The 27,766-nt window shown below is 38.1% G+C and overlaps 1 protein-coding gene across 1 annotated transcript in view; it reads right to left on the bottom strand.

The window, feature by feature from the left end:
- L3MBTL4 (L3MBTL histone methyl-lysine binding protein 4) overlaps positions 1-27,766 on the bottom strand; it is a 536,490-nt gene that overhangs the window by 137,039 nt on the left and 371,685 nt on the right. Inside the window, exon 16 of the mRNA XM_043991609.1 lies at positions 27,346-27,416. Coding sequence (XP_043847544.1) covers positions 27,346-27,416 — 71 coding nt within the window. The remainder of the gene's footprint in view (positions 1-27,345; positions 27,417-27,766) is intronic.

Here is a 27,766-nt window from a genome sequence, read left to right as displayed (position 1 = left end):
CTTCAAACTTTATTTAAGCAGAAGGCATTAAGAACCCACATATTCTTCAACTTGACCTTTGTAAAACAAGAGGCAGCAGGTTATAGAAATTATTGTTTTCCCTCCAGCCTCCTAAGGTTAAAGGAAATGAAAATCTCAGTTGAAGTTTTGCAAGCAGCCAACTCTACTTTGCTCATACTAAAGGATTTTCTGTTTCAAGATCCAGTGAGTAAGTAGGCTAATGGATATAGAGAATTCTGTCATTGTTAGTTTGCCGGGAAAGCACAAGTCAACAAACTGGAAAATGTACAGCAATAGCATGAAATTGTGTTATGTAAATGCGAATCTGAACGCTACAAATCTCAAACTACAGCCAGCACACACCAGCAGACATGGAGAAAGCCACTGAGGCTGAAAGGAATCTTGTTAGAAAGTTTATGGCTTCCCACTTAAAGTTTTTCTTTCTATGCAAAAAGTCAACATATATGCATATTAGCATCATTTAGCTGCATTTTGCATATTCCTGGTACTTGGAAAGCACTATTGTGAGGCCAATTAATTTGTAATCTAGAAGCATTTATCAATAACTCACTTATTTATTTCAGTATCCTCACAAATAAAAATCAGGTCCTAAACTGCAGGGCAGAGATTAGTAAGAGAGCTAAGGGACATAAATGTTATGATAGGTTTGATTAAAGGAGCAAAGGCATCAGAAGTAGCAGTAACTTGATTGGTGATACTGGTTTGCTGTTTGGCCTCTTCCTACTTTTTGTGGGCATTGCCTGTTTTTGCCACTGGCTCTAAATGGACAAAATAATTTTGGCACGATAAACCTGTTATGACAGAAATTAACCAATAAAAAAAACCCCATTTATTAAACACCTTCTTATGTTTCAAGCATTATGCTGAAAACTCTTTTTGGACAAAAATCAAAACCATTCCTGGTAGAGTTTGTTTATCTGGAATTTTCCTATACCAATGAAATCATAGGTCTATTTGCTATTCTTTTGGCTATATACTATTACACATGCACACATATATAAATGTATATAGTTATTTTAGAAACACTTTATACACATGCACGTATATAATAAATGTGTATTTATAACATATGCACGTATAACATGTAACACCTATATAAACACATGTGCAGTACAAATGTATGATGTAGGTATGCATGTATTATACATGTGTGTAGATATGTGTATACTGTTATAATTAATGCAATTATTAATTAACCCATGTGTAAGGCGAGGCAGGAAAGGACCAAATTGAGGAGAGTTTTAAGTGTCAAATAGATGGGTTTATATTTGATCCTAGAATAGGGACCAAATGGAGATTGTTGAATTGGGGGGTAGAAGTGTCCTCAGGATGAGTCATGAAAAGTAACTCTGAAGGAACCAATAACATAAAAGATGGAAAATGGAAAAGCAGGATTAGGAGAGTTTGAAACATCTGTGACTTGTGATCTCTTCAGGCTGGGGCTTTTCCTTCACAAACTTCTGCCTCAAACACCTAGGGACCTCTTATCTGTTTATGTCAAAGTGGCTAAAATGTATCATCTTTCCTCTCATGCTATTGGCTCATCACTCAAGCACTTGAGTTTTCTTAATTCTGGCCTGACTATTTTGGTACAGGGTTCCTTGATTCTTTCACTTATCTGCCTACTCTTGGCAAAGACATCTCTCCCTCTGAAGTGCCCTTTAAAGTCCCAAGCTTTCAATTTCATCTTCACGGTTAGCACTGGATGGACCTCAAGAGATAAGCTGAACTAGCCAGCCTTACCCTCAGCCCCTTTTCTTATAGCAAATGTTGATCCAGAGAGAGTCCACAATTTGAAACATTTTCTACTTTTCCCTCTACAACTCAATCAACCTAAATCCACAATCTAAGCAGGGGAGAAATACTGTACTCCAAATTTATTGGTCCTTTTAAATACACGTTAAGAGAACTGTTATACATCTGATCAGAGGAGGAATGGGTTTGGCCTTGCATAACGTACATAATTATTAATCTAACTTTCCCCATAAAACATAGGGAGAATGGATAATGGAAAAAAATAACCTCAATATTTTTCAGAATGAATCTTATGAGATAAGGGAGGTAGTTTATTCTTGCCACCAATTTTAAAGAAACAGTTTTGCCCCTGAACATGGAAGTCAGTGAATAGCAGAAATTTAAGCACGTTTTCAAAATACCTTTTTTCAGAGACACGAATAAAAATGTACTTTATTTTATGTCCCAGAGACTGAGTAATTTGTATTTAGATACAGTGTGCTACAATAACGCCTATAGGTAAATAATATCTATAAAAGTCACTTTTCACCAATGACTACCATACGTGCATATGTTAATATAACTTGTCACTTAGGCTGAATTAAAGCACTATCTGGCTTTAAGTTAGTCAAAAGAAGCTGTAGTATGAAGGCATTTTCATCGAGGATTTTCATTTGGGGAAGATAAACCCCTTAAAGTCCTCTACTATTCATTTGATACAGATCGAGAATATCCCTTTACTTTAGCCCCCACTAGCTCTTAGATCCCTGGCTGCTAAGTGATTTCACAAGCTAACTCACATACTATGAATCTAGATTCCAGTGCCTTCCCTCTGTCTGTTATCTCCTTTTTAGCCAGTATATAGCTTGCTTTGTAGATACTTGTTTGCATGTTGTCTCCCCCATTAGATTGTGAGTTCCTTGAGGACAATGATTCTCTTTTGTCTCTTTTTGTATCCCTGACACTTAGCATACTGCCTGGTACATAGGAGACACTTAGTAAATGTTTATTTATTTATTGACTGGCATTTAAGCTCAATGTAAACCCCAAACCCCTGTTTCTGTCTACTCCTCACCCCAATTATAATTGCCTCTATTCTTCTTTGGCCCATTTTAGCCCAATTTATCTATGATAGCCCATTCCATTATACCTTTTGGAGCCTCCACACCTCTCAATAAACTTACCTAAAAAGTGAGACATTTTAGCTAACATTACTTCCACCTACTCATTTTACTTGAAACCTTGTTCTCTCCTGGGGATACCAAATGCCTTCTAACCCTTACCACTGGGAGCCATCATCTTTTATCACTCTCTGAGATAGACTCCCAGGAGCAAAAAAGAAGCAGTACTAAATCCCCTCCCTCTCAAATGCCATTTCCAGACCATTTCCCTATCTATTCTTCACTAATCTTTCCTATTTTGAAGTCCATGTACCACAACCCTATCATCTATGGATTCCCAGGTCACTGTACCAACTCTCTCAAGGAAATGAGTGACTATTCACAGTGTAGTTTCTACTATATACCCAGGCACCGTTCATGACTGACGCTTATATTGACAATCTTACCATACAAATTTCCAACATCCCCAACTCCAATGGTCTTTACCACAAGTCAGCCACATAGCAACAAGATCATAATTCTTTGATTTCAATATGTAAGAAGCACAGTTTCCAGGGCAGCTAGGTGGCGCAGTGGATAAAGCACCAGCCCTGGAGTCAGGAGTACCTGAGTTCAAATCAGGCCTCAGACACTTAACACTTACTAGCTGTGTGACCCTGGGCAAGTCACTTAACCCCAATTGCCTCACTAAAAAAAAAAGAAGCACAGTTTCCAACATACTAAATGATGAAATTCCATTCTGTGAACCCAACTTCCAAAGTTTCTGCCTCTCTCACTCTTTTGCTAAAATAAAATCTAGTTTTCCTTCCCTCTGTTTACAGAAGAGGAGCAATCTATTCCTCACTAAAGCAAATCCTGCTAACTGGGCCCTTGACTACATTTCTCCCTATCTGCCCCAGAACCTTGCTCCAGCAATTGTCCTCTTGTTCTCATTCATCTTCAGTCTCTCCCTATCTACTGACTCCTTTCTGTCTATCTACTAAAAAACCAAAACAAAACAAACATTCTCTTAATCCTTCTGATTCACATGTCTATGATCTGGGTGTGTTGCCTTTCTTTGATAGTCAAACTCTATGGTCAGGTATGGGTTGGCCCATATGTCCTCAGTGTGACTTTCCCACAATAAGATTCTGGGATATTTTTCAATGTTATATGACTCAATTCTCCCACCACATTTTTACTCAAGTTGGCTTTGTTTCTCTTCTTAAATGGTTTTGACTATATGGGCCAATACGTTAATATTTATTTAGCCACTACCCTAGAATCCTTAGTTTCCCCGAATTTAAATTGTTCCCCACCCGTTAATGCTCAATTCTGGAAAAGATCCCACAATCTTATTTCTCTGCATCAACTCTTAGGCCTGTTAAACATGACTGGGAAAATCACATACTCAAGCTAATTTTACTGACAACATACTTATGGCACAACCCTCAGTTGAGTCCTTGCTAATACTTAATCTTTCTACTTTACACTTAAAGACTCCCACTATACCTCTATACCCTGGATTTGTAGTAGATGACAGCTTGTGAAATCATTTAAAAGACAGGCCATTTAACAGGATCTCATGAGATGAGATATCAGTCCCCAATTTTTCTATTTCTCAAAAATTTTCAGTACCTTTATTCAATTTCTGTTTCTTCCCATATAGAAGGAAAGATATTCCTACTTTAGAATGCACACAGCTATTTATATCTTTGATATCATTCCCTCCTGCTTTTTCCAGGACTGGTTCACCAGACCCTCTACATTTTTCAATCTTACTAGGTACCACTCTCTGCTGTGAATGCTACACTCCACCCAAAATGGACTCCTGAGGTACCACACCTAAAGGAAGTCTTTATGAAGCCAGCACACCTTAAAGGGTGACTTGGATGGTTGAGAGAATGAAAACCAACCTTGTAATGATTAGTTGAAGTAATAGAGGATAATAAGAAAGAGAAGACTTGGGGGAGGGGCATTATGGCCATACTGAAGGGTCTGAAGGACTGTGAGAAGGCAGAGGGATTAGACTTGTCCTGCTTGGCTTCAGAAGTAAGAGTAATGGGGCAGCTAGGTGGCGCAGTGGATAGAGCACTGGCTCTGGAGTCAGGAGTACCTGAGTTCAAATCCAGCCTCAGACACTTAACACGTACTAGCTGTGTGACCCTGGGCAAGTCACTTAACCCCAATTGCCTCACTAAAAAAAAAAAAAAAAAAGAAGTAAGAGCAATGGGTGAAAATTTCAGGGAGGCAAATTTAGGCTTAAATAAAAAGAAACACTTACTAAAAGGAAAAGTTGTCTAAAAATGGAATTATCGGCTTTGAAAGTAATGAGTCCACTTTCATTAAAGGTCTTCAAGTTGAATGTGGATTCCCATTTATTTGGTCAGGGATGTTGAAGAGAAGATTCCTGCTCGGGCTTAGATTGATCTCTCATGTCCTTATAAACTCTGAGATTCTGTGATAGTCCCTCTTTCCTCATGGCAGGAATAATTTCATTTTTGTCTCTGTGAAGGCCTAGCACCTAGCATAGTACCTTGTACATAGTCAAATACTCATTCTATATGTTCTATATTGGACGTTGGGTGGTCCCAATATACAACCAAGGAATTAGTTACATTTAGAAAACTCTCCTTGTGAAACTCAACACCATTAGAAAACCCCCCCACAGCATGTATTCAACTGATGACAGGTTTATAGAATCATCTCTGAATATTTAGAACCCTAGAGCTATGAAGGATTTTATAAATCAAGTCTAGACTCCTCATATTACACATAAGAAACCTGAAGCTCAGAAAAGATTTAGTGACTCACAAAAAGTCATACAGTGTGTTATTAACAGAGATGGAATTAAAACCCAGCTCTCCACATTCCTAATGCAGTGATCTTTCCACTATACGATATCTTTACTTTATGTTACAGAGTAAATACACTTTAAGTTAAGGCCACCTTTTCAGCAATTTGGCATTTTGCTGCAATGTATATTTAATATTGATGAGACTCTGAAAGGGTGGTCTTGGCTTTACGATGTGTTTATAACATCAATGTAGATTTAATTGTTACCACTCTGGAAGACCCCAGTGAACTAAAGCAAATAAAAACGAGGGAATGATATAAACAAAGGTTGTACATGTACTTTGAATCTTGTTTATAATATCTGAATAAGTAGTATATAATCATTCCTAAGAGACCTCTACTGTTAGGGAAATTTAACACCCTCCTCACCCCACTGAGACAGCCCATTTGGGGCAGCTCTAATTGGTAAAAATCTTTTTCCTTATATTGAGCTGAAATCGGTCTTTCTATATTTTGCACCCTCTGGTAACAGGTGTCATAAGGAAATGAAGGGGGTTTGGGATAGGGGTTCTTAGGAATTCCTCTTTAAAGAATTATACCCTCTTGCACACAAATCCAATTAGAATAAAATAATAGTTTTTTTAGGTGCTAGGGAAAGGAAACCAAGAGGGAAATCCCTAGACTTCTTCTCATGGGGAGAAGGCATGGCACAGAGGCATGGCTCTCTGAGATACCTTTCTCCCTGAGCAGGAGGCAGGCAGATACTTTTTATAGAGGACCGATGGTGGTGGTCCGATGGGGTGATCATCTGACTGTGGAAAGTTCCCTTATTGGGGGAGGGCCATTCCCCACTGGTGGTAGCTGGGAGAAGTTGGGTGAGGGGCAGCTCTCAAGCCATCCTCTCCCCATCACATCGCAAAGGCAGCAGCCATACCTAATCTTATCTCCCCAGGGGTAGGGGAGACTGGAATGAAGGGTGGTGGTCCTGGACCTAACTCAGTCCTGATCTGGTGCCGCTTATCTCTTTAGGTGTGTCTGTCCTTTGATTTAATTTCTCAAGAAGGTTCTTTTGATTTACCCCAGAAAACTTCTGAGGTACCTTGGGCCCATGACACAGAGGATTATGGTTGAGCCTGTCAGTTTCACACAAAGAAAACTTCCTGAGTCACAGACTGTGCCTCAACTCGGAATCTGTGAGAAAACGGTTGATGTCTCTGTGCAAAATTATAACCACTGTTGGAGAACAACTCAAATTGTCTAAATGACTTACAGTGAATACATTCCTGACCCCTTCTGCCAGAGGCAAGAGTGGAGAGAGGCAGTCAAACAGCTACAATAAATCCAGAGGTACAATCCCCTGACACAAAAATAATTTTATCAACCATGTCTAGCCAATTTATGTGGATTCAAAGGTACCTGGAGTTTAGTTTGGTAGATTTATAAAAGTCTATAGGGGCCCTCCGTCTAATAAACAGACCCTAATGCACTAAGGCCTCTCCAAACTGGTCTAAAGTTCTTGACCAACTGAATTTTCTGGCTTTTGACAATGTACAGTTTCATTTCCAAGAATCAGAACATGAGTGGAATTCAAAGGGTGGAAGTGAGAGCAGAAGCACATGATTACTAGTATCCTTGTTCATGAATGAGTTCAGTCAGTGGTTTGTAGCCTATTAGTCAGTCCTTTAGCTAGCTTAGGTTGAGTTTGTGTTCCTAGATGTGAGAAACCTCATTTAAAAATTTCTGGGAGTCAGTGTTGGAGAAGTATCAAAGGTCTTTATTTACATTCTCAAGAGAATGGGCCCATTCCCATATGGAATGGCAGCAAAATGTGGGCCCCTGAGCCCTTTTATCCTTTAACATGGCTGGCCCCTCCCTTCTTCCCCAGTTACAATCTGTGCACCAAGATACTGGCGCCAAAAACTAGCCAATCAGAATGCAGTGTAGCCAATGTGGGGAAGCAACACAGAGACAGCCCTCTAAACTTCTCCCCCATGTGACCAGCCTTGGGTCTCACTCATCCTGTGATTCCTTTCCCTGGGAAAGGGGAGAGGAGACAGCCCTTTCTTAGACTTGGAGGAACCAGGCCCTTTTCTGGACATTAGCATTTTCAACTTTTGAGGGGAGGCCCTACATTTTCCCGCTAGAGATAGGTGGACTAATTCAATTCAGTTACATGAGTCTCTATTAAGCACCTACTATATGCTAAATGCTGGAGATATAAAATAAAACAAAACAAAAAAAGAGATATTTTGCCCTCAAAAAACTTACCCTCTGTACTAAGGACATTCAATATGTTCAAATAGAATTAAATATATACAAAGGAAACATAGTAATTTGGGGGCAGGAGATGTATAAACAAGCCCTGTGAATGGGAGTAGGAGTTCCAAAAAGGCATAAATGAGAAGGAATAACATTCCAAGATAAAGAGCTGGGGGGGAGGGGGGAGAGAGGGGAAGGCATGGGAGGACAGTAGCCTGTGAAAAAGCTTAGAGGTAGAAGATAGAATATTATGCATAGGGGAACATCAAAGAAACCAGTTTGGCTAGACACAAAGGTATAAGAGAGAGGACTGTGCAGATCAACATGGAAAGACATGCTAAAGCAAAATTGTGGCTCTAGCTGTAGAGAAATATATGTTTTATCTCAAAGGCAATACGCCTTCTTTAAGTAAGGGAGTGACAAGTTCAGACCTGAGCTTTAGGAATATGAAATATAACAGCTGTGTGAAAGATGAACTGGAGAAGGGAGAGGATAGATGTAGGGAGATGAATTAGGAAGTTTTTGCTTCAAAACTGTAGGAACAGCTTGGTGGGCCTGGGTCCTGTTAGGGATGCTCTGGCCCTGACGGGGACACTATGACCATGGAGAAAAGTGGTTGACCAGCTTGCTGGGGTCAGAGATTACTCTCTCCTTGGATAAGCAAAGAAGTTGATTAACCAGGTAGTGGTTGGTCAAACAGATAATAAAACAGCTCCCCAGAAAGCTGGGCTTCTTGAATTTACTACATGAGCTTAGTTGGGAGCCAGTCATGTTCGCTATGTGATTAGAATAAGGTAATGACAATAATCTCAAGTTAGAAATGTGGAATTTTTATTATTCATATGTCCAAATAGCTAACATCATTTTCAAACTGCTGTAACTTTTCAGTCTTAGGTCTCAACCCCCACTCTCTTCTTGACTCTGTAAAATTGTCATCTTCTCCTTTGTTCAGGGAGTTGAAGTTAGGCTTCTTCCCCCAGCCATATCTCTAAGGCTGTCTGAGTAAACCTACCCAGGAGTTGAAATTAAACTTCTTCTCCCAGCCATACCTGTATGTGCTGTCTGATTAAGGAACATGCCATAAACCTGTGCCTCCCTGGGAGCTGAAGCCTAGGCTTCTTCTCCCGGCCACACCTCTGTGTGCCAAATAATAAAAACTTTTACTTAAATTTTGATTGGATTGGGTGGGAGAGTCATTCATTCTTTGAAAGAGGAATGTTTTCAAGAACCCATTTAGTGGTAACATAACCAAGAAGGAATAAAGACCTCATCTAGAGTAGCTGTGGGATGACTCCACAGAAGGGGGCATATATGAGAGATCTTATAGAGTTAGAATCAAAAGGGCATGGAAAGTAATTAGATATAGGGGATGGTGAGTAAGAGTAAAGAGGGCCTAAAGAACAATTAGGGACTATGCCCAAAGGGCTAGAGAACTGTGCATACCCTTTGACCCAGCAATACTACTGTTAGGTCTATATCCCAAATGAATTTTTTGAAAAAGGCTGGGGGGCGGGGAGGGGAACCTATTTGTACAAAAATATTTATAGCAGCTTTTTGTGTGTGTGTGTTGGCAAAGAACTGGAAATTGAAGGGATGCCCATCAACTGGGGAATGGAGGAACAAGTTATGGTATATAATTAATATGGAATATTAGTGTGCTATAAGAAATGATAAGCAAGATCTCACAGAAAAGAAAAAAAAACAACTGGAAAAACACACGAACTGATGCAAAGTGAAGTGAGCAGAACCAAGACAAAAATATACACAGTAAAAAGTAATTCTGTATGTATTTTATGATGACCAACTGTGAATGATTTAGTTATTCTCAGAAATAAAAAAATCCAAGAAAATTCTGAAGGACTTATGATGTGCACATGTATAAACTATATCAAATTGTTTGCCATGTTAGGGAATGGGGAAGAGGCAGGAGGGAAGGAGGAAAGGGAATCGGGAACTCAAGATTTTAAAAATGAATGTCAAAAATTGTTTTTACATATAATTGGAAAAAATAAAATATTTTTTAACAAGAGTAAAGAGGAGAAGATGACTCTTAGGTTGGGAACCTAAGTGACTGTCAGAATGGTTGGCAATTGATAGTGTAGTAGATAGAATGGTGGGTCTGGAGTCAAGAATCCTAAATTCAAATCTGGCTTCAGATACTAGCTGTGTGACCCTGGGTAAGTACCTTAACCTCTATTTCCTTCAGTCTCCTAAACTGTAAAATATGTACATAATAACAGTACTTACTTTGCAGGATCCTTTTGATGACTAAATAAATTAATATTTGTAAAAAAGGTACTTATAGAAAGAACTGATAAATAGATATAAGGAATAATTTTACATACACACACCTATTTGGGTTAATGGTAGCCATGGGGAGGAGAAGGAAGGGAAAAAAAGAAATTTACATGAAAATTTTGTTGTATATTTGAAAGGAACAGCAAGTGCATAGTAGATTGGCACTTTCATGTGAAATAATATTTTTATTTTAGTATGTTATAGAAATACTTGTTTTATTTTTTTTTCTTTTTTTTTTTTAGTGAGGCAATTGGGGTTAAGTGACTTGCCCAAGGTCACACAGCTAGTAAGTGTTAAGTGTCTGAGGCCGGATTTGAACTCAGGTACTCCTGAATCCAGGGCCGGTGCTCTATCCACTGCGCCACCTAGCTGCCCCAATACTTGTTTTATTAAAATTAAAAAATTAAAAGGAACTTAGCACATAGTAAGTTCTATACAATGTTTATTCCTTTCTCCTTTTGGGGGGGGGAAGATAATGAGTTGTTATGGATATGTGAATTTGGGGTGCACATGGGATATTCAGATTGAAATGTTCATTGGACAGTAGGAGCCAAAGGTCTGGAGTTTGGGAGAGAGATGAGGACTATGGAGATTTGAAAGTTTCCTGCACTGAGGTTTAGGTGAACCCATGGGTTCTGATGAGATCAGCAAAAGAGAATATAGACAGAAAAGAAAAATAGCCTTAGGGAAGAGCCCTGGGGGGCATAAGAGACAAAGGAGGCAGGGCAGGGATGATGATCCTGCAAAGGCACCTGAGAAAGAATGGTCAGATAAATATAAATGGATGAATGAGAAAAACAACCATTAAGTGTTTATTATATGTCAGGCACCATTTTAAGCACTGGACATCTGAACAGAAAAATGATATGGCCCTTTGTATGAAGAAGTTCACAATCTAACTGGGGAAGACACCAAGTAGGAGGAGAATCCAACTTAAGTACAACATGGATGTAACAAAGGGGGAAGAAAAGTATTCAGAGGCAAGAGGTAGTCGATGGTGTCAAATGCCACAGAGGCTAAATGGATTACTAGTAACATCTTTATATCGGAGGGACAGATAGCACATTTAATCCAACCCAAATTCCCTGCAGTTTTCTGGTCTTTTTTTTCCCTTTTTTTGTGAGCAATGGGGGTTGCCCAGGTCACACCACTGGGTAATGACACTTTTTAACGCAGAGATCCTAATCTCTGACAACATAAAGACCTCAAGACAAAAGATTCAAATTATTTCTAGCAGTCTTCTCAAAAGGGTAAGAATTCTCTTTGCTATTTGATTTTACTTGGGAAATTATATATTCAAGTTCATTTTGTTTATTGAACCCTGGGTATTGTCATATGCACATCACTCATCTGCCATTATCCCTTAAATCAGCAGCTTAAGGGTTGCTAAGCATCAGAGGGAGATAGAGGAGCCCAAGCATCTCAATCCTGGCTGCCCTTGCATAAACTGAGAAATTTCCTTAAAACTTCATAAGAGGGGCAGCTAGATGGTGCAGTGGATAGAGCACCGGCCCTGGAGTCAGGAGTACCTGAGTTCAAATACGGCCTCAGACACTTAACACTTACTAGCTGTGTGACCCTGGGCAAGTCACTTAACTCCAATTGCCTCACTAAAAAAAACCAAAAAAACCCCCCCAAAAAACAACAAAAAAAAAACTTCATAAGAAATAGATCATTCACTTGGAAAACACTGCAGATACAATTTTTTATTTAGATTCTGTCCTTGGTATCCTTAATTGTAAGACTGAATAAAAATAAATGGAAGAGAGAATTTCATGAATTATTATTTTCATCATGTGTCCATTATGGCTCCATAAATATGGGTTCTCAAAGGCTATGCCTGTGAAACCCACACTCCAGCAGGTTTTAGAAAGCTGTAAAAAGTTTTGACTAGAAGCCCAGAAAAGTGCTTGTATGTGTGTTTTGTGAGCATCATCTGAACTAAGGTCAGAGTCTCATTGTCAAAAGTTTGACCACTAAATGATGAATTTTAAAAGTCCTAGTAACTTTGGATCCTTTGCTGAGACCCAAAGGGACTGTGATCATCAGTGGGACATGGAGCACCCATACTGAAGAAATCACAAGTCCTTCAAATATTATATCATATTATGTTTACTTGATGTAAGAAGTGGTCGTAGTCTGATTCATTGGAAATCCTCTCTCCCACCAATCAGTATTATACATACAACCTCATACATAATGGCTCGAAGTCAATTATTTGAAGGTGTTCATGCCAAGAGAGCTGAAAATGTGTTAGTCCTTCAGGTTTCTTTCCTTCTCTCTTGTAAAGTATTGGTTTTGTGTAGATATGTCCGAATTTCTATAAAATGAAAAGGACCAGAATTACAAAATTCATTAGCAGAAAGGCAACAATAGTGTCGCTTCAAGGACAAATTTCAGGTCAAGCAGAAAGGGATTCAACTTAAGAAAAGAAAGACTGTCATTGAGAGTGTCAGAGATGCTGAAATGGTTTTTTGACTGCAAGCTTCACTGCCAATATGATCAACACAAAGCAACGTTCCAGAGAAGAGATAAAAGTCAAGCCTTTGGATATATTTTCCACTGAGCCTAAGGGACTTAGGGTTTTCTGTTAACCACTTCGGGTCTTTTAAAGGAGAGGTTCAATTCTAGATGTCTAGTTAAAGAGTTTAGGGAGGGTGACTATAAATGAAAGGAATGTAACATGGGCCACTTGGCATAACGAATACTGTACTGCACTTGGGAGTCAGGAAGACCTGAATTCTGATCTTGCCTCAGACACTAGTGGTATGATCCTAGTCAAGCCACTTAACTGCTTTGTCTTTTTCCTCTTCTATATAACGGGAATAATAGCACCTACCTCACAGTGTTATTGTGAGGATAGATAAAATAATATATGTAAAGTGGTTGCAAACCTTAATGAAATGCCAATCAAAGCCAAGCAACACTAGTCTCAAGAATCACAGAATCTGATAATTGGCAAGGAAAGAAGATCCTTAGTCTGACTCATTATCATATAATAATCCCTTCTCAATAATAAGCAAGCAAGTGATCCCACCAATTGATGCCATCTCCTCTTGAAGACTCCTAGGGAGAGGGAAATGAACTCTCTTATGAAGTTCATTCGCCTTTTAGAAAGCTCTATTATTAAGTTTTTCTTTACATTGAACTAAACTCTGCATCCCTGAAAACTCACTGCTTCTAGTCGTGTTTTCTGTGGCCAGAAAAACAAGTCTAATCTTTTCATCTTTTCAAATACTTGACAGTTATCATGCTGCCACTAAGTTTTCTCTTAACAAGGTTAAACTGATCCTCACATGGTGAAAATGATCTTAGGGTCCGTCATCATCTTCATTGTCTTCTGAACACTCCCCAGCTTGTGAGTGACCTTCCTTATAGGTTACAACTCAAATAGAAGACAGTATTTCAGATGCCATCAGGCTAGAAAACTGTTGGACTCTAGGACCCAGACTCCTCAGCCCTGAATGTTATATTTCTCTTGAGGAAGGCTAATTTATAATAGCTTTTTGTGGTTCTTGTATCACATTGCTGGCTCTGAGCTGGCACTTTAAAAAGATCACCAAAAACAAAAACAAAAACAAAACCCCTCTAAAACTTATTCAAATGAAATGCTATCTAGCCACAACTTTTCTATCTTGTCCTTTGTGCAGGTGATATTTTAAACCAAAATGTAAAATTTTACATTTTCCCCCCAAAATGTCATCTTATTAGACCTGTTGAGATCATTTTGCATCCTGATTTGGTCATCTATGTTAGATATCACTCTTTTGTGTCACCTGCAAAGCTGGTAAGTATGATATCTATGTCTTCTTCTGAGTTGTTGATAAAAATGTTAAACAGCCCAGAGCAAAGAACAATTTCCTTTAAATATTCTCTTGGGGCTCTTTCCATTGCCCCTGGCTGCTCTGACACTAGGTTGTTTGGCTCTATTGATAACCATTTTAAGGTACATTAAAGAGTGGATATCTTTCAGGTATGTGTTGGACTAGATGGTCACTGAGGTTTTTATCTATCAAATTATGTGATTCTGTCATTATGACATAATAAGCATTAGTTTAATGAGACCAAGGCTATCATGTGACGGTCTGGTTGACAATTTCGTGTTGAGAAAAATTATCTTTGAAGGTTAGCATCTAAAAAAAGATTCTTGGTACCCCCTCAACAGCACTGGAAAACCTCATCATACCGAATGTGGTGATAAAAGTCTGGCAGATCTTTGTACATTTGACAAATACCCCCTTCCCTTTAAGACATGAAATAAATAATATACTGGTGGTCATATTTAGCAAGAATGAATCCTCCCCCTTCTTAGCTCCACTGTCCTAACTTATTTATCAGTTTTCTTAATTCCTTTGCTTAGTGTTATTTCGATTTAAACGATGATATTCCAAGGGCTGAAAAAAAAAAGCTTCTACCACAGTAAATAAATCTTATTTGAGATGGGTAGCTAGTATAGATGCTATAATATGATTTTCCTTTGTACAATGTAGCTACCAAAGCCTTATCAGCCAATTTCTGAAGGATAAATAACGTTGCATCTTTATGCTGTAAGTGCCTTCTGAAATTAGACAAATCTCTTCTTCAAAGGGGAAAAAAACAAGGCAGGAGAGCAAGGTAAAATAGTGAATGAGAAAGAACAATGTAAATAATAGATGAAACTGCAGTCTTTCCTAGTAAATAAAGTACAACACATAAGTGATACACAATGTAGCCCACAAGGCAATGGTAACTATAGCAACAACAAGAGGTGCAATGAATTCACTGTGACTCAACAGAATCTCTGACTGATGTGTGGTCTGTAGAGTCCAAGCGATGTTAGGACACATTTATTGTCACACTATACAGAAATATTTCATGTTCCATATTTATAGAAACTTAATTATTCGTAAAGCTATTTACCTAATTTTTTAAAAAGTGCTTTAGCTCCCTCAACTTACCAAAGAAAACAGGCTGAATGCTAACAAAGCTCCCTGACTATATTGGGGACAGCTGTTCTCAAACTCCTCTTCTCAGGAATATGATTTTTAGGTCTGACACACTGTTGTTTAGAAATCTGACCTGCTGACTGTCCAAGAATCAGAATGACGTACTTGTTGGCATCACTAACACAGTTTTAAGGCACCCTACCAGACTGAATTCAGCTTATATATGAGATGTGAGCATTTTAGAGGCTTGTCCCCCTCTAAATCGTTTAATCTCAGCATGAGGTAAGATGGGCCTAAGAAGGCTCAGTGGGAATCCATGTGATGTTGAATAGCCTTTGGGGATGCTACAATTTGTCTCACTAACATGCTTTAAATCCTTCCATTAAGAAGTCCTCTCCTTTTTTAACCTAATGTCTTTTTGCAGCAGGCTCAGTGCACCTCCTAAGGCTGATTCCACCATTTATATTTTTTGAATGTTTCTTATAAATCTCAAAGCTAAGAGAATCATTTCTTAAAGTAAGAGTCTTCTGATTAGTGAGCAATTCTTGTTCAGTTGTTTTTAGTCATGTTTGATTTTTTGTGGCGCCACTTGGGGTTTTCTTGACAAAGAAACTGGAATGGTTTGTCTTTTTTTTTTTTTCAGGTCATTTTACAGATGAGGAAACTGACTTGCCCAGGGTCACTAAGTTAGTAAATGTCTGAGGCCAGATTTCAACTCAGCAAGATGAGTCTTCCCGACTCAAAGCCTAGCACTCTATCTATTGTACCATCTAGCGGCCCTTAGTAAGCTTCTACACTAGGCCAATCTTCTAGAAACTTATAAACTCTATCTCCAGTGAAGGAGGGGCAAATTGTCTACCATTTCTAGTCCATCAGATGAGCAGGGCTATTTTTTTCCTTCTGGGTCTCTAACATATTTGTTCTACAATTAGCATTAGTTGCAGCCTTGTTTCTAGCAGCAAAATTAGTGGCAGAATTGAAAGGAAACTTTTTTAATAGCACCAGGAGGAACAATGAACAAGGGGATACGGAGTCTTTACTGTGGCCTTCTATACCATCCTTTAAGAGTTTTCAACGGCTAAGTAAAGACATGTTTCCTCCTTTCATATCTACACATGTCAGAAGGGAATGGAATGTGAAAGGAGACCATCATGACCATGGTTTTGGATCACTCTATCTGATATAACACAGCGGACCTTTACTTCTGCCTCCTGGTATCACACATTAACTCTGAAGAAAGATGGAAGTGGGACTAGCATTCTGTTGGAAAGATGGAGGATAATTACACCAAATTAAGACATCTTTCCATGGTTTAGAAGGTTTGACAAACACCTGACACGAAGACTTAATATCTGATTACAATTAAATTAAGCCTCAGGGCAGCTAGGTGGCACAGTGGATAAATCACTGGCCTTCGATTCAAGAGGACCTGAGTTCAAATCCAGCCTCAGACACTTGACACTTACTAGCTGTGTGACCCTGAGCAAGTCACTTAACCCTCATTGCCCCCCCCCAAAAAAAAATTAAGCCTCAGAGGGAACAAATACCTGATAACTGGTGACAGTAAAGGACCAAGTCTCAGGTACCAGGTACACATCTCATTGAGGATGATTGGCAAAGGTGACAATGGGTATACAAGGTAACCAAGTAGAAGTTGTATTGGTTTGGAGAGGAGGATGTGGCAGAGAAGGAGAGTTAAGAATATTTTTAGAACACTTTGATAAAGCTTGTGCTGTTGGCTGCCCACATCACACCAAATTCAGCAGTGCAGAATTTAGTTTCCAGAGTTGACAGTACCTCAAACCTCATAACCCAAAAATATGTTATCTACTTATTAAGCAAGTTTATTTTTACCCAGATATTCTTTATCTTCCACCAATCTTGTTTCCATATTAGAGTTTCAATAATATTTTGTTGGTAATGTTTACATTTTTAAAAACCTGTAACTCAAGGATAGAGTTTAATAGGAGAAACCAAAATCCTTCTTTTTTTTTTTTTAGTCAATTCCTGAAATTCTACAGAAATATATTTTTCACTTAGAAAAAGGATATAGACATATAACTGGGCAGTGCCCTCTGAAAAATAATGTAAGGAAGCTAGATGGCTCAGTAGATAGAGCCCTGGGCCTAGAGTCAGGAAGACCTGAGTTCAAATCCAGCTTCAGACACTTACTAGCTGTGTGACCCTGGGCAAGTCACAACCCTTGATGTCATAAAATTGGAGAAGAAAATGGCAAACCACTGTCTTTGCCAAGAAAACCCCATAGACAGTTGGTCCACGGGTCACAAAGAGTCAGATACAATTGAAGGTCTGAACAACAATAGCTGAGAAAATGATCCTACTTGCTTTCAGATTTGTATGAGAGAGGCTAAAGGCAGAGAGGCATCATTACTACAGCTACTACTACTACAGCTACTACAGCTACTACTACTACTACTACTACGGAAAAGACAACTTTATTTTCTAAGCTATCACCCTTTTAAAAGCTGTAACAATATTTGTAACATTTATTTATAGCTCATTTATATGTAATTTTATTTATGTATAAAAATGCGACAATAATTCCGAGGGCAATTATGATCTGTCATTAAATAAGAATGAGGGGGCAACAATGGAAATGAGTCATTGAATTAAGCTGAAGATACTATGAAATAAAGCAACTGTTTCAAATAAAATAATGATTTTACTAAACAAAGATAGTAATTAGCATCTATCCATTGAAAACACATATACTCTTGGTAATTTCCCACATTTTGGCTTGAAGTTTTCTTAATTGTATTAGACTAATGCTCTGCCCCAGCCCAACAATAGCAAGGCCTGAAAACAGAAGAACCCTAGCAGTTACTCTGGCAGGTAAACATGGGCCTTACTGACACTTGTCTCAGTTCACTAACAGACATCTAGAGGGACCAGCATGAACTGGCCTTAGTGAAACTTTCCCCACCCCCAACTTAATCCCAAATATCCAGTTCCCAAGCTTCTACCAGGCAACAGATATTCACTTTCAGCTGGATTCTAACCTGCCTCTACTTCGCCCTCATCCCCATCTTGATTGGAGACACTCCACTTTAATCCTTGGGCCCACTCAACTACCCCCTTCCCAACAATCATTGGTTGAGGACTGTCTGCAGGGACATGATTAGTGGTGATATTGGACAGCTAAGAGAAGCAGAAATCTTATATAAAAATGAAATATCATTCAGCTCAATTCAAATATGTAAGAACCTACTATGTTCAATGCATTAGAGAGGAAAATCAGAAAAGCAAATCATTCCTTGCATTCAAGGAGCTCACAAAATATAAAAATTAGGTATTTTCTCTGTGTGTGTGTGTGTGTGTGTGTGTGTGTGTGTATGTATACACAACGGTAATTTCACTGATATAGACAACTCCTAGGAAATCCCCATACCAATTAAGAGTCCTCCTGGTTCATGCTGTACATCTGCTGTCTTGCCCCAGGATGACTCTACTCCAGGCCAACTTGATACCTGTCCATAACGCCATATTATCAGAAGTCTCAGACATGCTTTTCATTTCTCTCCTCACTGCCAACTTCCTGTAGTGTACCCCTTCCTACTTTTCACTTTCTACTTCCCCTTTATTTGCTCCCCCCACCCCCCCTTAGAATGTAAGCTTCGCTAGAACAGAGACCATCTTGTTTTCTTGGTTTTATATCCCCAGTGTTTAGCACAATACACAGCACCTAGTAAGTGTTTTTAATAAATGCACTATTTATCACCAACTATTCTGTAATTTATAATCATAGAGAACTACTTGGGAGTTTAATGGTTAATTAAGGGGTTAATTAATGGCTAATGGGAGCTTAAAGGTTAAATGACTTGTCCAGGGACACACAACCATCATATACTAGAAGATCTGCTCTCAGGTTTTCTCAACTTTCAAACTGGTTCTCTCCACTATACCAGAGGTGTCACATACATGGTCCACAGGTTGTATGCAGCCCCTAACTTTCCCAACTGCAGCAGTCTGAACTATATTAAAATATAATTGGATTAAATAAAAATACAATAAAACATATTTAATGTTAATGCATGGTTTTCTAAGTCAATATGTTGCCCAAAGGGATCCTTATGTACATTTTAGTGGTGCCCACTCCACTGATGTTTGACAACATTGCCCTATATACCACCACTGCCTCTACCAAGTATACAGGAAAGGTCACAGAGAAGCATGAGAGGCTTTGAGAAGGGAGGATTCACTTTGAGCTTCAGGGACAGAGGTGGAGGTCAAGGAAATATGGGAAGGGTGATATTTAAAATGGTTCTTGACGGAAGAGAGACAGGTTTCAATGGGCATACATCTGAAAGGTGTTTATTCCAAGCACTGCCACTTGGGGGTAGTTTGGGGTGAAGAGGGCAGGAAATATGGAGAAAGAAAGGAAGGAAATATAGAGAAGAAATGATCTGGGAATTGATGCTAACAATGATATGAAAGGGAGTACTTTGAAATAAGCTTGGAAGAGTTAAGTGGAAAGCTGAATGGAGAAGTCTTTAAAAGGGTAGACTAAGTGGTTTGTATTTTATTCACTAGACCATGGGAAGTATCTGAAGGTTTTGGGGAAAGAAAGTAATGTGTGAAGATTTTCTTACTGAACTTCTATACATTTTTTAAACAAGTATCTTTCAACTCTTTTTTGGAAAGTTCTTAGAATCTACATTAATCTCTAAAGAAGATGAAATGCTTTCTTCTAGAGGGTAGTGTTGGGGAAAGATTAAATACATATTTGCCATAATAAAATAATAATACCATACCTGCCACTGTACATCAATTATGTACTTTACAGCACCTCAGTGTTTTGTAATCATCACTGACATTTTTCTATTAACATTTAGAATATACATTATGTATTCTAAGGTTAGTTCCTCTTGATTGTCTTTCCTTAATACTGTAGAAAAACATAACTTAATTGTAGATGTCATCAAAGTACCTTTACGACCTTCCATTTGCTTTTTAATTTATCTATACCAACACATGAAATGCTACCTACTAAATTTCATTTTTTGCTGTAACATTTGGATGCAAATTTCTATATGACAAAGATCCCAAGTATTGAAAAGTTGCCTTTTATTTTACTGATAATTAGTTTGAAAGCCTCTCCATGAACTGTCTTATCCCCTACCTCCCATTAAAAAGTATATTCCTTGAAAAGAGAAGCTTCAATTCATTGTCGTTATATCTCTAGCTCCTAACAAAGTGCCTATCCCATTGCAGGTACTTAAGAAATGCTGCCTTATTGACTGACTGGATAAATCAAGAATAGTGCTCTGTAGAGAACACTAATCTCTCTGTAGAGATTTGGAAAACACAATCCTCAAGTTTATAACACCTGGTAAGCCCTGAAAATTCTGCAAGTTACCACAGAGCATAGGTCAATCATTTTGCTTAAGTGGGATTATCGTAAGTACTGTGACCAAATGGTGGTGAAATATGGAATACCACCATCTCAGAAGAAGTGGAAGTACAAGAAATGAAAAGGACAAGGGAAAGCCTCGTGGTGGGTACTGGTAGATGACAGCATCTTACCAATCAATGTCTTGTGAGTGAGGAGGACCATGAAAGCACTCCCCTCACTCTACAAATAACCTCATGTTGCTCATGCTATACTTATGTGTTGTAACCCATCCCCCCCCTACTACCCTCCAGAGAAAGTCAACTCCTCAAGTGCTGGAACATTTTCATCTTTTTATTTGTATTCTAAGTGAATTGCACACGGAAGGCACGTACTAAATCTTGGCTGAATTGAATTATATGGCTAGAAAAGGAGGTGAGATACTAACAGAGGGAGAATGAGACAAGAGATTGGACAGCTGGAAGAGTATTCTACCAAAGGAGGGCTCACAGTTCTTTGGGTATATCCTTGATGCAGGATTTGCAAAAACCAAAACCAAAATCAAAAACGAAAAACAAAAAACAAAAAAACAAAACCCCCCACTATTTTCAGATGTAGCTATGCATTGATTCATTTTGCTTGATGAACTGTGTCTGTCTCATCCAGGCTGGAAGTACAGTAGCCACTCACAGGTTTGATCTCTCTCCTGACTGGCTCTGAAGTTTTGACCTGTTCTGTTTCCAACATGGTTTGGTTTGCTTCTCAGTCATCCTGTTGGCCCTCTACTCTTAGGGTGTCCCTCTTTTGGTGGCAGAATTAGTATGGACACCAATCAGCTTAGCCCTATGGCAACTCAGAACTTCTGCCTCAGCCTCCCCAGCAGCAAGGATTGAAGGTAAAGGTGACCATGTCCAGACTGACTATACATGTTTGTTACAAGGAATGGTTACCTCTGTGTGTGTGTGTGTGTGTGTGTGTGTGTGTGTGTGTGTATGTATAGGGGAGTTGTTAGTGGAAAGTGAGAGGAAAGAAGGAATTAAAAAGTTTTATTCCATTATTTTACTTTTAAAAGTTTATGCTTTTATGTATATCTTATTGCTGTTGTTGCTGTTGCTGTTCTTTTAGTATTGGAACGTTTTCCTTAATCAAAAACTCTGATATTCCTCTATCTGACTGTAAGCTCTTATCATTCCATCTCTCCTTGTACTTCAATCCTCCTAAATCTATCCTTTGTTCTCATGAGACCTCTAATCCCTCAACATTTTCTCATGGTATTACCTTCTGCTTAACTCACTTTTCTCCCTTGCCAATCTCAACCATATGAGTTCACCAATTCAATTCTATACTTTCTTCAGTCGCTGAATCCCTTATCCTTTTAGCCGATCACCCCCTGCCATACCTCAGCCCTGGATTACTCCTACCATCTATCCACTTCCTTAACTCCCACCCATGTGTTGCTGAATGGAGCTGGAAAACTTCTGACTACATATATTATAAATTCATGTTAGCCAACTTCTAGTGGGGCCTCGCCAAAGCCTACCAATCCTCCCCCCTCTAATTGATTTTTTGAGTTTCTCCCCAGAAACTGCTTCAAACCTTCTCTTCTCAACTCTACCATCATGCCCTCCCTCCATCCCTTCTTTCTATCTCCCTTTCTCTTGTACCCCTCCATGGACTCCCATGGGTTTAATCTCTTTTGATGACTCATACATCTATCTATAGCTATATACATATCCATATTTACATATCCAGCCCATCTTTGCCCTGACCTTTGGAGTTGCATTATCTCCATCACCCTCAAGGGTTCGATCTAAGATTCAACTGCTTCTCATCTCCCTCAGACCATCAAGGCTCCCAGTTTAATTCATCCCTCTCCACTGTCCTCTGCTACCATGTTCCTCCTTTATGTGATATTCCCTCTCCACTCCCTACCTTCCCCTCCTGGGCCAGGCTGTACTCCTAACATGTAAATGTCATCAACTAATAAAGGAAAAAAAAAGATTCAAAAAATGCCTATTGGATATTATAAACTGGATGGCCCAGAGCCATCTCAAAATACACCATATCCAAAACATAATTTATTATCCTCTCAACCCACCTGTCTTTTTATTCACTTTTATATAGTCTATAGTTGTATATAGTCCTATGGTAGGTAAATGGATAGATATGTGTATATATATAATATATACATTAATTACATATACATATGTGTATATGTGAGTAACAGAATCTTTCATTGAATTGTTTTTATCCACAGTACTCAGATCATTGCTCAACACACCTAAGTATTGCTTATTGACTAAAGGTGAAAAATAAAATGAGAAATGATGACAACAATAATAAAAAATATAACAATATTAAATAATAAAAGGACAACAATAATTCATTCATGTAAAATTATACACAGTTATGGAAAGGCAGTTTGTTAGAATGAGGGGAGATGCCACATGGATGAAATAAAAATCAGTTGTGACAAAACTTATTATTATTAGCAATAAATAAAATTTTTGATGCTTCTCTTTATAGTCCACCCAATAATTCCAATATTCTCCAAGTAAGTGGAAATTTTAGGAGTGTTAATATCATTCTACCAGAATCCCACAGTCATAAATAACAGAAACTCCAAAATTACAGACTCTATTTCCTTTCTCCCAATGCTCATTTTCTGTGCATTTCTGAAAGTTAGTTTTCATGACTGGTGGTATAGGTAGGGAACTCAAGAAGCTATGACAGTAAACTAGCAGGCAAATGATTCAGTGGCATTAGTTAGGCAGGTCATATGACAGACATCATACATTTTAATACCCCCACCCCCAGACATATACACCCAAACACAAACCATTTCTAGGCTATTAATATTTCAAATAAATTATCTTATTTGTGCATTATTCAAATTAGGAGAGATGGATACACGCACTGAAATACTATTTATGAATTACCAAGAACTAAATGATCATAACTTTCTGTTTGGTCACTAACAAAAAGCAACAATGGAAAGAATGATGTAACCTATTTCTTGTTGCTGGTACTAAGGAGCTAAGTAACCTGTAGTAGCAATATTGCCATTATTGGAAGAGTGGGAGGGGATTTCTAGTTGACCAGAACCCCAAAGATTCATGGCTTTTTTTATAGTCACTCAATTTCTATAATAAATAGATAATTATAATATTATTCACTTTGGAGCAGTTTTGGAACAAATCTAAGAAACCGAAAGAAGAATGTAATAAACTTCCAACTATATGCCAAAGATTTGTTTTATGCAGTGATATGGCCCAATGTAGCTGGTATGTGAATGATATAATACAATCCCCCAAGTAAGATACTGAAATCCTTCCAAATCTTTTGGCAAAGGAAATAAGGAACAGCTATCATGAGCATCCCTTCAGCTTATCTGTGGCTATCAGGTCTTGCTGATATGTTTACCTTAGATAAACCTCTCAATTACTTTAGATATTACCTTCTGGCAGGAAGAGTGGGTGGCACTTCTTTATTTTTAAATTTCAAATTACTTCTGTCCATTTTGCTACCAAAACTCCCTTCTGAAAACCCTGCTTTCTTAATTAATTCCTTACAATCCTGAACCTAATTAAAATGTTCATGTATCCAAAGCTATTTTTATACATTATTGTGAGAAATGAAGGAACACTGATTCTGATTTTCTTAGAACTATACCTGGCTGAAAATCTGGTAGCATTTCAGCAATTTTTTTTTAATATCTGCCAAGTCCAGATACTGTAGTGAATGAACTGCTTTAGGAATAAAAATGTGTAACTCAAAATCTAAAATATGCCTAAAATGAAAAAAAAATGCTAGATGAAAAAAAGTATTTCAAGGAAAAGAATAAACACTATTAATTCCACCTACTTTGGGAGGGGGAGAATAAACTATTATTTAAATTTTTTAAAAAGAATTAATGGGGGGCAGCTAGGTGGCGCAGTGGATAGAGCACCGGCCCTGGAGTCAGGAGGACCTGAGTTCAAATTCGGCCTCAGACACTTAACACTTACTAGCTGTGTGACCCTGGGCAAGTCACTTAACCCCAATTGCCTCACTAAAAAAAAAAAAAAAAAGAATTAATGACATGTAAAGGAATAATCAGGATGGAGCTGATAGAGAGCCAGCCATAGACCAGGGAGATGTTGGCTGAAGTCCTACCTTTTAACACATGGCTATGTGACCTCAGGCAAGGTTTTTAACCTCTGGGCTCTAGGTGATTGCCTGAGATTGTATGGTGAAGATAAGATGCTGAAACACACATTACTGGAGGAAGTCTTCTTACCCAAGGGTTTTCTATACCAATAAAATAACAGGATTGTTTTTTTTTTTAATCCAAAAAGCTCCCAAAGCAACAAAACAACTTCATTTGATTATAAAAACTTGCGTTCAGAAGAGCAGAAATTATATCCCTCTTCACAATTTGATACAAGGGAAAAGGAGTAGTCTAAGAACTAGGGAAGGCAGTATCATTTTCTTTCATGTTTGAGGGGAAGGGGAAAAATTATAAGAAATGAAATTAAGCTGAACTAAAAGGCATTTAGGTTAGCCAAAGAAAGGCTTGCTAGCATGACCATACATAGATAATACAATGCTAAATTACTTCTATCCCTGAATACCATTAGTCTCTACTTTATGTAGATTTGAGCCAAGAGCATAACAAATTTAGTCCTGGAAGAAACCTTAGAAGCCATTTAGTTCAATCCCTTCATTTTAAAAGATGAGAAGCTGATACCCAGGGAGGTTATGAGACTTGCCCAAGGTCACATAAGTATTAAGGAACAAAGCAGTGACATTAAGTCCAATGTTCTCATGAACCCATCAAAGGAACCCATCAAATGATTTTTAATTCTTAGCCATAGAGCTGTGGATCCAGCATCTTAAAATATTCAAACCAAAGAAAATAGTAAATGCCTGGAGAAAAGAAAAACATATGGCCAAGAATTTATTTTTTTTAAAGTGATGAAGAGAACGAGTATGTACTGAATGATTAAAATAGATTTCATTTTTTCACATTATGCAAATATATTTTTCTATTTATAAGGATTATCCTCATTACTACATTTACTATATGAATTGTAAAAAAGATTTGGGTGTTTGTGTGCATGTGACCACGTGTTTGTGTGTTTTAATAAATACATATAATTACTTTGTCAAGATGTTCCAAACCTTGTGGAAAACTGATTTAGAATTTTTTTTAAACATCTCTTATATTATTTTCAGAAATGGTACTTTTTAAAGATAAGGATGTCAAGATTTTATCAAGGGACCATGCTCTTTTTTTTTTAACAGTTCCTTTTTAAAACAAGGTTTCGGCCTCCACTCGGCTATATAGACAGTGTGTGTGTGTGTGTGTGTGTGTGTGTGTGAGAGAGAGAGAGAGAGAGAGAGAGAAAGAGAGAGAGAGAGAGAGAGAGAGAGAGAGAGAGAGAGAGAGAGAGAGAGAATGAGCAGTGAGCGAGAGCGAGCGCGCATAATAGAGCCACAGTATTTTATCAGCCCTCCATTTTCTTCTTTGTGGTTGGGATGCAATCAAGAGCTGTTCCTTGGACCACAAGCTGTGCTTCACTCCCTACTGTGATGAGCAGAAATAGGCTAGCATGCTCGCAGGAATCCCAGCCCTCTCGTTCAATGACTGCCAAGTATACTTTCTTTTTCTCCTCAGAAAAGTCTAATGGGTATTACCTTCCTGAAAGGGAAATGCTGAACCACACAGCTGTGTTAATTTCAATGCACTCTAGGTTAAGCCAGTAGAAAACTTTGCATCTCATTTTCATCTACAATAGCAGAGAAAGGTTTCCTATGGAGCTCTAGGAGATACACATAGGGTAGAAAGCCACTTCAGCCAGAGGGGTAAAAGTGTTGATTAATTAATGATGATACAAAAAAAATGGCTTAAAGTAACCAGCATCTCAGAGTGGATTGAGTGGTAGATTTGGAATGAGGAGAGACCTAGGTAGGGCTCCCTTGTCTAAGGCTTTCTTGCTGTGTGACTTTAGGCAAGTTATTGAGCTTCTCCAGGTCTCCATTTCCTCTCTAAAATGGAGATAATAATGCTTGTAACACTTCACAGTGTTGCTGTGAGGCTCAGATGAGTAATAAATGCACAAGTATTTTGCAATCCTTACTACTGAAATATCAACCTATGACATTTTCCATTCTGATTTGAATTAAAGCTACATAAAGAGAAACTGATTTGTTATGCTGATATGATAAGTGATACACAAAAAGATATCTTTATTGAGCCCTGACTGGAAAGAGAACCAACAAAAATGTCTTCTGGATATAGCTATAAACACATCCTCCAGCATTTAAGAGTTTATTTATTTTTTTAAGGCAAGTCTATTCTTTTCTGCATTTCTAAGCTAGCATCACAGCATCAGGGAATTTTAGCATTGTAAGGTATCTTAGAAGTCACCCAATAGATGAGATTATATGTACAGATGCTTTCGTCCTGACCTATTGCAATAACATCAGAGATACTTTGGTTATCATGCTCTATATACAGAAGGCAAAGGTAGATGTTACCATGAATTACTTTACTCTGATGGTCCTCTTTAATAGAGTATGTAGTCTGACACTCCTTTCAGTGTGGGCAATTATAGAACTGCCGAATTTTGTAGTTGAAAGGGGCCTTAGAGATCATCTAAAGATTAAAAACCAATATGCTTATTTTATTGATGATGAAACTGAAACTCTAACATGACTTGCTTACTAAGAAGATGAAGTGGAACTGAAGCTAGGTCTTCCTATTCCCCATCTAATGGCTCTTTCCACCACAGAGCTCAGTAAGGCAGTTGAACAAACAAACAAACAAAAAAAACCTCCAAGAAATTCCCCATAAAAAAGCATATTTTTTTGTTTTTACCTCTGAACAAATTATCCAAGTCAATATCTTCTTTTCCTTTGATTTTCAGACACTTTGCCTGCTGTACAAGTCTGGGCAAAGAACAGAAATAAAATCTAGGTTCATTATCCTGTGAGGTGGGAATACATCATGGTAGCAGCATGAATCTAAATAAACACCACAGGGTAAACAGCAGTGAATTAGAAGATATTTTGCTGCATTAATTTTTTTTCTTGATTTTTTTTTTCCCAGGCCAAGAAAAAAAGTTTTATTCAGGGACTAGGCTGAAATGTTGAAAAGCTTGCATTGTCACAGGTAAAAGTCACTTAAAGTTCGGGAACTATGTTTTTTATTAGAACCTAAGGAAAAGCTATTTGGGTAAAAACCAATTGTTACTAATGGCTTTAGAATATGTTGTTGCAATAAGATGATTAATAAACAT

Source organism: Dromiciops gliroides, chromosome 1, assembly GCF_019393635.1.
Source record: "Dromiciops gliroides isolate mDroGli1 chromosome 1, mDroGli1.pri, whole genome shotgun sequence".
Taxonomy (NCBI): Eukaryota; Metazoa; Chordata; class Mammalia; order Microbiotheria; family Microbiotheriidae; genus Dromiciops; species Dromiciops gliroides.
The sequence above is the reverse complement of the archived record's forward strand: the minus strand, read 5'-3'. Positions and strand labels throughout refer to the sequence as shown.